A 12,575-nucleotide genomic window follows, 5' to 3' on the forward strand; every position below is an offset into this window, starting at 1 on the left:
TTGTGTCGACGTGTAATTCACGTCAATTTTATCAGGAAAAATGCACCAAAACACAACTTTTACGTTGTGTCAACGTAGAATTCACGTAATTTTTGATCTAAATTTTGACCTAAAATTTACGTTCCATTCACGTGGACATTACGTAAAAATGCAACGCAATTTCAACCAAACCACAACCACAACCAAAAATTCACGTTGTGACAACGTAAAATTCACGTAATGTTTTTACGAACAATCCACTTCCACCAATAATTCACGTTGCATTCACGTTGGTGTCACGTAAAATGCAACGTTGTTTTCCAACGTTATTCCCACGTGATTTCGTCCATACAAATCTACGTAAAAAAACGTTGAAACGCAACGTAAACCCAACGTAACCCAACGTGAATATAACGTGAATACAACGTAAAATTGTTTGCTGGGAATGCTACAGTTTTCATTTTGTGATCTAAATTCTGGAATAATCCAAACTTTTCTACTGTTCATTAACAGCAGAATGCTTTCCTTAGGGCTTGTTAAGTCCTGCTCTTTTAAATAACCAAAGATAATTTTTTTTAAATGTACTAAAAAGCCAGCTACAGTTCTTATTACTCTGGTTCCACAAGAGGTCTAGCCTTCTCCTTTGCCAGTTTTCGCTGCAAATATCTCTTCTTTGCCTCCGATACAGCATCCTCTGTGGCTTTCTTGGCATACTTGGCCTTAGATTCATTAAAATCTTTCTCCTTCCCACCTTTCTCAGCCATTTCAGTCTTTTCGCTCTCTGTGGCAGAACTTTTAGGCTTTAATTTTGCTTCTTTGCCTTCATCAGCAGAGGGTTGACTCTCAGACATAGAGTCATCCCGGTCCAGGTCCTCGTCTGGTGGCCTGGCAGGTAGCATGAGGGGGCTGGACTCAGACACTCTGCCTTTCTCCCAACCTTCCTTTTCTTCTCTCGACACAGAGCAACTCTCTCTGGACTTTTCTGATCTTTCTTTCCTCTCCTTTCTTGATTTGTCTCTTTCCCTGGACTGTGACCTTTCCTGTGACCTTGGCTTTCTCTTGACCCTGTCCATAGAGGATGACCCGTTGCGTTTCCTGTCTCTGGAGCGTGATCGGTGTCTGCTTTTGTCTGACCTTTTGTGTTCTGGTGACCTTGACCTTCTGTCTCTGTTCTTACGATCTCTCTCTCGCGATCTAGACCGTCTGGGCTTTTCTTTGGGTGACCTTGACTTTGAATATCTTTTTCGATCTGAATCCTTCCTTCTGTCACTGTGCCTTTCTGTTGCATGCTTCCTGTCGCTGTCTTTCTTGTGCTCAACAGCTCTGAAAAAAGAAAAAGAGACTTGCAAGATGGAGATGCTTCAACAAAATGTGCATACAGAATGATGTTCTCTAAGCTTAACTACTCCTTTTCTATACTTCTTTGACCTATTCTTGCGAAAATAGATATTTAACAAGTCACGTCAAGGGAAATTAATACATTTTAGTCAATCTGCCAAGCTCACAGAATGAAACAATGTAATTGTACTGTATTTTTTTCACCAAGACAAAAGCTTTGTCAATACCCGTGGCTGAGAAAGCGCTGACACATTCACATGAAAAGCTTACATAACTGCCCCGTTGATCGCTTGAAGTTACAAGCCTGTATAGCGCAGTAGCACTTGCCCTTAACAGGAAATCACACTTTTTTTCTTCTAATTCTTGTTAACTTTCTAAGCTTGTTTTTAATCCAAACATAACATATCTCTATGTTTTTTGATTCAGCAAACGATAAAGAGTGTAGGTCTTAAAAAGAGGCTTTTGCTGCATATGACACCCCCCCCCCCCCCCCCCCCTAAAAAAAGAAGGAAAAAAAGAAGCTGTTCCAGCTTCATAAATAGTGTTCAAGAAAACGTTCACCTCCGGCTGATTGACACAAACTTGATCCTGATGTGACCTGTATCAATCTATTTAGTTATCCAACCCTAAGAATATTTCACATATATATGGATCGTCTTGTACAAAGCTGTGTACCACGAGAGGGTCATGACTTTAGAGTTATATTTCGGAATGTTTTTCTTGCTTCTCGAATGATATAAGGATACCAACAGACTGCAAATTGACCAAAGAGATAACGATAATAAAATCAAGAAGATCGTTAGGTTGGTTAGTGTTTTGTATGAAAGCTAACACAGAAAATGACGTCAAAAATGGCGTTTTTATTGTGACATGCTTATATCTTGTTTTTAAGTATTCGTGTGGCTGCCCATGAAATGCGACCATGAACCCCCCGATATACTGATCTTCGTTGTGTTTTGTGCTTGTGTTACATATGCACTTAGCTGTTTTCCCCTACACATGTTTACAGTGTGCATTTGGATTGTTAAAAAATAACGGTTTCCTACGTAACGTTTGGTTTATAAAACCAACCGCGAACTACGTGAACATGTCTATAACTTCTGCACGCACGAATATGCGACTCGGTGTATTATCAGGCACTACTGATGTGTAGTGAACGTGTTAGAATGTGCGCTGTGTCAATTCGCTCCGATTTGAATGTGATTTTGCCTTTCGCGTGTCGCCACTAAAGCTTCGTTTATATTTTTCTGGTTACGCTGGATTGTTAAAAATGACATTTGTCACTTAGCAACGCATCAAACTTGGTGTTTCTTTTGCATGTAAATCTTGCTACTGTTTGTTTGTTGGTTGACGCAACCAAAAAATTACGTTTTAGTTACCAATATCTATTTCAGTTCGTTTCCCCCGACTGCATTTTGTTCAGAATGAGCTCTGAATGGGAAGCAAATAAAGCTTGTTACTATTATACTATGGCTTTTTGTTATCTGTCTCGTGTGTTTGGACAACATGTAACGTTAAACATGTGTGATGTTACACACCTTTCCGACCACCCCTCGTATCCAAAAAGCATAAACTTATCTTTTGTTTAGCATGGCACCGTGGCATCTGTCACATGAACCATAAAAACAACCTATTCAGACAATTTCAATGTTCACTATGCATGTCACGCTTCTGGTACACAGCTTTATGGAATGACCCATATATATACAAACTTGCATAACCCCCAAACCCCTTCCCACCTCCATATCACTAGCCTGCATACTCAACATCTGCCAAATTATGAAAAAAGATTTCTTTTACAAGAATCATAATAATTACTAATTTTCTTGACCAAATTCAGTTTTGGCTGGCCCATGCAAACAAAATATGTGTACTCAGCCATTTTGGTGACCTCGTTTCTGACACTATGACATCATAACTTGATGTCAGTGCAACATTTTAAAACACTAGCATCAAAAACACCTGAGATAATGTCAACGTTAAAGGCACAATAAGCCTCCCGTAAACCATCACAGATACTGTCAGGCTTTTACACACAGTACAAACACCCTTCCATTTGAACACTCACCGAACGGGAACATCCTAGGTGCCCTACGTAAAGAGCGAGCAATTTTCAAAGAATTAATTTTTCGGATTGTCTCCATCTCAATCGGACCCATCCTGAACTCAGGTCAAAAATGAGTTACTTCCCTTCAACTGGCGATAGCCGTGGAGCGATGATTATCAGAATGAATCGGACCGTGGTGCGTTTTGGCGCTGGACCTAACTTTTAAAATCTAAATAATAAATTGACAGCTTGTTACACAAAGATCAGTACAATTCGAAGTTTTGAAAGTTTGAAAAAAGAAAAGCCCGGAAGCAGGGTCACGCAAGGTCGTGGTTTTCGTAGCAGACGGCGGTTTAAAGGCAGTCAAAAGCCATCGCTAGAGTGCTTATGAACCACATTCGTTTGTTTCGTGAAAAGTCAGAGATACATAATAACGTGCTATTGCAGATAAGCTCACAGCGAGCCGCATTTAAATTACAAACTGACGACTGCATTGTGAAAAAGGGAAACTGGATCACACGGGTTCACGATGGCTCAGGGGTAAGATAAACCACGCAAAAATAAATTCTTTGAAAATTGCTCGCTCTTTAGTAGGGCACCTAGGATGTTCCCGTTTGGTGAGCGTTCAAATGGAAGGGTGTTTGTACTGTGTGTAAAAGCCTGACAGTATCTGTGATGGTTTACGGGAGGCTTACTGTGCCTTTAAGTTTTTATGAATCAAACACAACCCCACTGTGATCCCAAAAATTGACAAGGGTAAACCAAACTGGGGTCAAGTCAGGAGATCATCAAACCCTAGCAGTGTGCAAAGTTTCAAAGGTCTAGCTTCAAAAACATCTGAGATAACTTCAACGTTAATTTTTTTATGAAACGAACATGACCCCGCTGTGACCCCAAAATTTGACGAGGGTCAACCAAGTTAGGTGACTTTGTGAGATCCTCAAACCCTAAAAGTGTGCAAAGTTTCAATGGTCTAGCTTGAAAAGCATTACTCAGGTGAGTCAAAAATGTACTTAATGTAAAATGTGACACCCAGAGACCAGTGCAACCATTACAAAGATGTACCTGTTCATGCACTACAACTTCTGTTTTTCATCAATAAATCACACCAACAAAAAAAGTGGTTTTATCTGTGATACATCTGTGGCAAGTGCGAAATGGCTGTTTCATAAATCGTTATTGATATGTAAGGATGTAATATGTCAATGTCCCACACAGACATGGCTGAGATCACAACTCTGATTCTAACCAGCTAGATTCTTTTTTTTTCCCATTTTTTTTTTCATTTTCATTACTTTATTGTCCCATCGCTGGGAAATTCGGGTCGCTTCCTCCCAGTGGAAAGCTAGCAGCAACGGAGTCGCGCTACCCAGGTGTCTGCGTGTTTAGGTGTATTCAGCCACCTGCACTTATGGCAGAATGACCAAGGTCTTTTACGTGCCATTGTGATGACACGGGGGTGGGACATGGCTTCCGTCTCTGGGTCTGCACATAAAGTTGACCCGTGTCCGTCCCGGCCCGAATTCGAACCTGCGACCTTTCGATCACAAGTCCAGTGCTCTACCAACTGAGCTACCGGACGACCCCCATTCCAATCTCAGCCAAGACTTTATAATTATATCCAATACATTAAGCTGTTTTCTTTCTGTGTGTGCGTTTGTGTCAGTGTGTGTGTGTTTGTGTCAGTGTGTGTGTGTTTGTGTCAGTGTGTGTGCATGTGTGTGTGTGTGTGTGTGTGTGTGTGTGTGTGTGTGTGTGTGTGTGTATATTTTTGTGGGTTGCTTGATTAAAATGATTATGACGTGAATGTTTGTGTGTGTGTATGTGTGCCAGTGTATATGTGAGTTCGAGTGTGTTAGCGTGTTCTCCCTTTCTTTTGTGTGCAATGTGCACACACCGTGTATGCGTGCAAGGTCTCCCTTTCTGCAGTGTGTGCATGTCCGCAAGTGAGTGTGTAATAAAATGCATGGACAGTTCGGAAAAATTGCTTTTTGAGAAAAAAAACCGGGTGAACGGCTAATACCAAATATTTTCTGCGTGATGGATTTATAGCGCACTGGATGTAAAATAGTAATTGTCCAAAATTTGACATCACTGTGTCATTTAAAAGCTTACACAGCTTTAGCAAAAATTATTGACAATAAATTAACTATATGTTGCCTCCAGTGCGCTCTAAATCCATCCAAAAGAAAAAGATTTGCATTGTATCGTATTGTACTAAGCTCTGTTGTATTATTTTGAACTGTACTGTGCAGTGTACTGCAGTACAATGATGCCCAGCACACAGCACAATGTGGTGTATGTAACCCAGCATCATGTGCTTTTTTCCATATCTGACCAATTATTTAGCCACTGATTTCAGCCATGTTATCTAGCCAGTGATATCAGAGTATTTCATACTCTCACCTGTCTGTAGCAGAGTCATCACTGTCACTGCCATCAGAACTGGACACTGGCTCTTTCTTTATTTTAGGTCTGCAATGAAGCACCATTCACTGGTTAAGCTTATTCTTACAACACAGATATTTTTCCACAACTCAGTGACTATATATTAAGCACTGCATTCTTTCACTAGATCAACCCTTTCTACATGGTATTTCCCTTAAATACCACCTTATGCAAGTGAAACAAGTTTGATGCTGCCATGCTGCAGACTTAACCTTCACCTACAGATAACAGATTTGTCACATACAAGGTGTTTGAGATCAGCATGCAAAACTGTGTGTGATTTACTACCCGTGTTACATATTATTTTCAAAGTGATGTGGAGTTTTGCCTGCATTTAATTGAAACACTCTTTTAGCAGACATTGTATAAAAAGTTAAAAGCTATGCCTAAAACATATAAAAGGTCAATAAACTGTATTTTAGTAGAATTAGAAAAGAATCAGTTGAACTTCTCCTGAAACAAAAGCACTTAAAAATGTGGCCTAAGATTTTACCTCGAACTCCAAGTCAAACACACAGAACCTTCTCTCCCTCAAAGCATGCACTCACATACACAAACCACATTTTCTCTGTGTCTCTCTAGTACTAGTAGGGTCTTTCTCTCTCTCTCTTTCTCTCACTCCTTCCTCCCCTACTCACTGTTCATCCTTTTTGTCTGCCTCTTCCTTGTCATCTGTCATCTCTGAGGTTGTGTTGGCGGTTGTCTCCCTGTACAGGTAGCGATAGAATCCACTGAGATCCTTCTGTTTCGTCACATCCAGCATTTCTGAACAAACACACATGACAGTCCATTCGTTTGTTACCATGCTAATTACTTTAAGTTACTAGTAATCTGCAGCCTAAAGTGACTACCACTCATTTTTCTATGGAGAAAGTACGCAAGTTTTATGCACCAAAACCAATCTAATATAAATATTTGTCATTCTGTGTGTGTATAATGTTTTGGCTAAATGGAGAACAGTAAGTGAGTGCATCTCACCCTCCATGGCTGCCTCTCTTCGCTCTCTCTCCTCCTGCTCCTGCTGCTCTTGCATCTTCTTCTTGTACGCTGAGGTGACGAAGGCCTCCTTGTCTGCAAACTGGCTCCCCTCCTCCTCTCGCTCCTTCTGCACCTTGCGCTCTACCCGTCGCTCTTCTTCACGCTTACGCACCTCTGCCATCTTCAGGAGACCCGCAATGTACTTGGGCTAAAAGCCAGGCACACATCAGGCATGAGAATTGAGACTATTGGTTGGGGAGTACTGGCGCGAGGTTCAGTGATGCTTGCCAGGCTATAGTATATGTACATGGTTAAAATGTGTTTTTTTGCTTACTTTCTCATCTGTCTTCTCTGTTCACATACTTGTCTCTCTTACATACTTTTCCTTTTTTGTAAGCTCTTCTTCGCTTTAAAGATGTTCACTAGGCGGCACATAGCAACTGATCTGACTGTTGTAGACCCGTGCAGTGTAAGACTGCAGAAAGGGACTACATGTGTACGCCAGAAGGCTCGGAGACACTCTCATTTGTAAAAATCCAGTCATTCATGAAAATTCCTGAGATTTTTCTTGGTTATACATTTTTTGTGGATTTTGTTTTCTGTCGTTCAAATACACATTGGATTCCTTACTAATATAATTTCCTAGTTTCTGTGCACTGAAGACCTATTGCAATCAAACATTTAAAATAAGTAATTGTTACTACAGCAGTCCCTGCAACATACGGCCCCTGGCGTGAGCGGACACCTGACATGTACGGACACATTTGCTAGGCATGGAGTGTTTTCAACTATATAATTGCACCCTCTTAAGTGGACACCTGCAAAACGTGGACACGGACACTCATTTTGGGTCCAAAATGCAGTTCATACCTGCAATGTGCGGACAGACATTGTCAAATTTTCACCACAACAAAATCGATAACAGAGCAGTCCGGCTCTCGGTACAAAGGTCACACCCAAAGAGCGAAAGAGGAGTGATGTCTGAGCCTCGTGTTAACTTGAGTGCACGTGTACCCAGCAGGAGGGGGGTGGTTTTGGTCAGGAGTGGATTACACTTTCTTGCATGAAACTGCACTATGCTCTTTTTTCTTGTATGTTGGACGTAAAAAACAGAAACTAGTCGATGAAGGCCCTCAGAGAAAGAGAATGAAAAATCGGCCAAAGTTCTCAGCAATGCTGTCTGTGTGTAACAGGCTCTTAATTGTTGACAAGCTTTAACAAAGCCATATTCTTGCTTCCCCTCAGCTTTGACCAGTGAGTTGGTTGCCTAATCTGTGAACCCTTCAGTTTTCTTGCTTTGTTGATAACCAACCCAATCCCCATCACAATATCAGTGTCAAAAGTTAGACACCCTCAACTGGTTTTGCTCTGAGTGAACAGTGCAGCTGGCCTCAATAAATTATTAGCTGACACCTTTCTGCCCACAAACCCAAACAGTAGGTGGCTGGGGGAGGGAGAGAGAGAGAGAGAGAGAGAGAGAGAGAGAGAGAGAGAGAGAGAGAGAGAGAGAGAGAGGGGAGGGGGGGTAGCGGGCTAGCTAACTGAGTGTGGGGTGACTGGTGTCACTGTCAGCAGGAAGAGCACTGGAAAGAAAGGAAGAGGTGCACTCTTCCATACAATTTCCAAGGATCAGTTGTCAGGGCTTAGGGTAGGCAGTGAAAGAGTGTGAGAGAGGTGTTGTGTACAGGAATGGTATTTCCAACTGAAGAGTGAAAAGTCACTGCCACAAGATCGGCATGCATCGTTATTGATAGAATTAAGCCAAGACAAGAAGAAAATAATTATGACATGCAGTTCTATCTGCTGGTCTTTATACAAACTGGTTTTCAATGCTTATTCTCGCAAAGCATCTGCACACACATGCCTCTTTGCGGTGTTTGTCTGGCTGCTTTCGTATGATGTCAGTGCATATGATGAGTGCGTTCACTGCCTTGAGGTTTTTTTTTATCTCTTCTTTTAAACACCATTCATGAAAATATTTTTTTACAGAACGTGTAAAAAATATTAGGAGTTTGATGTTATCATTTAGTAGCCGCAAGTAGTGCCTAGCATAGACTCAATCAGTTTGTTTGTGTGTCTCTGTGTGAGTGTATGGGGGAGGGGGGGTGGTGTGGTCACCCCTCCCGTGACCAGCCACCTGCAATGTACGGACAGATTCGCTATGGCCCAAGCGTGTCAAGCATTCATGAGAGAGACTGCTGTAGCAGACATAAAACATGAACACAAAAGTAAGGAAGAATAGCATACCCACGAAGCTATCAAAGCATAGCAACAAGAACACACAATAATTCAGTAAAAAGCTAACTCCAACATTTACAAAAGCCCCCCCCCCCCCCCCCCCAAAAAAAAAAAATATTGTCACTACTGAATATGCACACACCCACACCCTTCTAAATTGTCAGAGCTGTTTGACAAACTGGTTTCATACCTTTTTGTCCTGTTTGTTGGACTCCTTGACGCTGGTGCTGACCTTTTCCGCCTGTATGTTGTCGTAAATGTTGTCATACTCATACACGTTAGGGTCCTCCTGCAGAGCCTTGTCTATCTCCAGCTGCGTCTGTAACACACAGGTGTACATCCACACATATGCATGACTGCAAGATTGCTTACACATCATGTTAACTGGTGTTTCAAATACTTTTCAGGATAAAAACACCGGGAACTTCTTCTTCTTCTGCGTTCGTGGGCTGAAACTCCCAGGTACACTCGTGTTTTTTGCACGAGTGGAATTTTGCGTGTATGACCGTTTTTTACCCCGCCGTTTAGGCAGCCATACGCCTTTTTCGGAGGAAGCATGCTGGGTATTTTCGTGTTTCTATAACCCACCCAACTCTGAAATGGATTACAGGATCTTTTTCGTGCGCACTTGGTCTTGTGCTTGCGTGTACACACGGGGGTGTTCGGACACCGAGGAGAGTCTGCACACAAAGTTGACTCTGAGAAATAAATCTCTCGCCGAACGTGGGGACGAACTCACGCTGACAGCGGCCAACTGGATACAAATCCAGCGCGCTACCGACTGAGCTACATCCCCGCCCACCGGGAACAAAATCAGCAGTTGCTCAGACAGGCAACCCTTTTTTTCATGCAATTCAGACTTAATTCCAGCAATGCTTCATTTAATGCTTGCCGTACTAACAGATTGATAAGTTTTTGTTACAGGCAGAATACATTCTCTTTAAATACATGTACCGATTTAGAAACAGCTAGAATGATTGCTGGATACCAATTAAAACAAAGCAAAATTGGCTTCAACACTTTCTGATGAAAAAAGACTTCTTCTTCTGCTATCAGACAAAGACTTGGATGAGAAGAGGGTGAGAGGTACCACGGTTAAGTAGGTCAGTTCCATAATTAGCAGTGGTAAACAAGGGAAGATGGGTAGATCTTTTGCACTTCCCATTAACTCCCCTGTTGTCAAAAGACTTTTTTGTTGTTGTCTGAGAAAATCACATTTGCAGGCACTTCAGGTTTATTCTGCTAAGTCAAAGAACTCTGCAACAACTACAACTGTAAATGTAGTCAAGTTTACAAAGACACTGTGAAACTCATCTGAGCTTCAAGTCTGCAGACTATTTACAGAACCAAAACTTGTCTTTTGACTTCATACGTATATCATATTACAAAAAGTTTGTGAGTCTGTGGATTTGTCTGTTTTTTGTTACTTTGTAAGGAAAGATGATGCTGGCAGAGGCAAATTTTAACTATTTTACTTTTAGTTTATTCCTGGGCCATTGACACTACAATGTATTTATGCAACCCCACTTTTGTTTCAATCAACAAATTCTCTGCCAAATCACGTCAGTAATGAAACTTGAAGGTGACTTTGATAACAGTAAATGTCAAAGAATCGACTAAATCGCCTTTTTTCAAGGTCGAACTCCAAAAATCCTGCAGTGATACATATATATATATATACCAGATGAATACCCGCTTCGCCGGGTATGGCTGCGCCGGGAAGAAGTCGATCCGAATACCTGGCTGCGCCGGGGACCCGGCTATGCCGGGTGTACGCCGGCTTTGCCGGCGCACCGCACGGAGGAAGGGAGATAATTGCGGCTAAAAACACTGGAGAAGATAAGGAAGAGTTACTGGTAGTGGATCCAGACAAAAAAAACAAAATCGGTTCAGCACAAAAAACAAAATCGGTTCAGCGCTGCGCGCTGAGAGCACGTGTTGAAATATCTCATCGACCAGGTTGTGTCCCGGGTGTACCTGAATATGCCCACCAAATTTGAAGCAGATCCATCGAGAACTTTGGCCGTGCATCGCGCACAGACACACAGACAGACAGACAGACAGACACACAGACACTAGTCGTATATATATATAGATACTAGAGGAATACCCGGCTTCGCCGGGGTGAATCGCGAGACAGAGACAGACAGCGTGGCGGTTCACCACAATCACCTTTGAAGGCGAAGTCCTGTCAAACGGGATTGAGAATTTTAGAGCTTATTTCTTAGCCCTATATTATCTGTTGTGGCTTCTCAAATGCCAGAACATACAGACAGACAAAAGCCGCTAGACCCCATCACAAACAGAACTCTACAATCCACAGGTTTTGCCCACACACACACACAAACACACACACACACAGAGAAGCCGTATATATATATGTATATCTATATCTATAAATATATAGAGATAGGTGACAGTGTATTTTTCGCGTGGCTATAAATTGATTCGACCTTTTCACTTTGACAGTAAGAACAACTTACGGGTGCAAGGCAAGCGTTCTGGACAGCGCAGTGACATTCTAAAAATAGTAACGTAGAAACGGGAATATGGATTGAAGCCACACGAAGGAAGGGAGATAAACGCAAAACACTGGAGAAGATAAGGAAGAGTTACTGGGAATGGTGAAATGAACAGAAAAACCAAAATCGGTTCAGCGCTGCGCGCTGAGAGCACGTGTTGAAATATCTCATCGATGATATTGTGTCCGGGGTGTAGCTGAATACGGTGTCCAAATTTGAAAAAGATCCACCGAGAACTTTGGCATTGTGATGTGGTCTAGCGGCTTTGGTGTGTCGGTATGGGGGCCCGGGTAGCTCAGGTGGAACCAAAATCGGTTCAGCGCTGCGCGCTGAGAGCACGTGTTGAAATATCTCATCGATGAGGTTGTGTCCGGGGTGTAGCTGAATACGGTGTCCAAATTTGAAAAAGATCCACCGAGAACTTTGGCCGTGCATCGCGAACAGACAGACAGACAGACAGACAGACACTAGTCGTATATATATATAGATATATATATATATATATATACTAGAATGAATACCCGCTTCGCCAGGTACCCGGCTTCGCCGGGAAGAAGTAGAGCCGAAAGAAGTAGAGCCGAATACCCGGCTTTGCCGGGAAGAAGTAGAGGAATACCCGGCTTTGCCGGGATGAAAGCGTTGTGGACAGTGACCTTCTAAAAATAGTAACGGGAATATCCGGCTTCGCCGGGGTGAAAGCGTTGTGGACAGTGACCTTCTAAAAATAGTAACGGGAATATGGATTGACGCCACACGAAGAAAGGGAGATAAACGCGCAAAACACTGGAGAAGATAAGGAAGAGTTACTGGGAATAGATGTAGTGGATCTACAGAAAAACCAAAATCGGTTCAGCGGTGCGCGCTGAGAGCACGTGTTGAAAATTCTCATCGACCAGGTTGTGTCCGGGGTCTACCTGAATATGCCCACCAAATTTGAAGCAGATCCATCGAGAACTTTGGCCGTGCATCGCGAACACACACACACACACACACACACACACACACACACACACACACACACACAC

At 42.3% G+C, this 12,575-nt stretch overlaps 1 protein-coding gene across 1 annotated transcript in view; it reads right to left on the reverse strand.

Annotated features, from left to right (window-relative positions):
• The window catches only part of LOC138975887 (nuclear speckle splicing regulatory protein 1-like), a 17,885-nt gene continuing 5,310 nt past the window's right edge, over positions 1–12,575 (reverse strand). Inside the window, exons 4-8 of the mRNA XM_070348663.1 lie at positions 9,219–9,347; positions 6,791–6,998; positions 6,451–6,577; positions 5,771–5,839; positions 1–1,302 (exon numbers count right to left, since the gene is read on the reverse strand). Of these exons, the coding sequence (XP_070204764.1) occupies positions 588–1,302; positions 5,771–5,839; positions 6,451–6,577; positions 6,791–6,998; positions 9,219–9,347 (1,248 nt within the window). The 3' untranslated portion in view covers positions 1–587. The remainder of the gene's footprint in view (positions 1,303–5,770; positions 5,840–6,450; positions 6,578–6,790; positions 6,999–9,218; positions 9,348–12,575) is intronic.

The sequence above is a fragment of the Littorina saxatilis genome, linkage group LG9, assembly GCF_037325665.1.
Source record: "Littorina saxatilis isolate snail1 linkage group LG9, US_GU_Lsax_2.0, whole genome shotgun sequence".
Taxonomy (NCBI): domain Eukaryota; kingdom Metazoa; phylum Mollusca; class Gastropoda; order Littorinimorpha; family Littorinidae; genus Littorina; species Littorina saxatilis.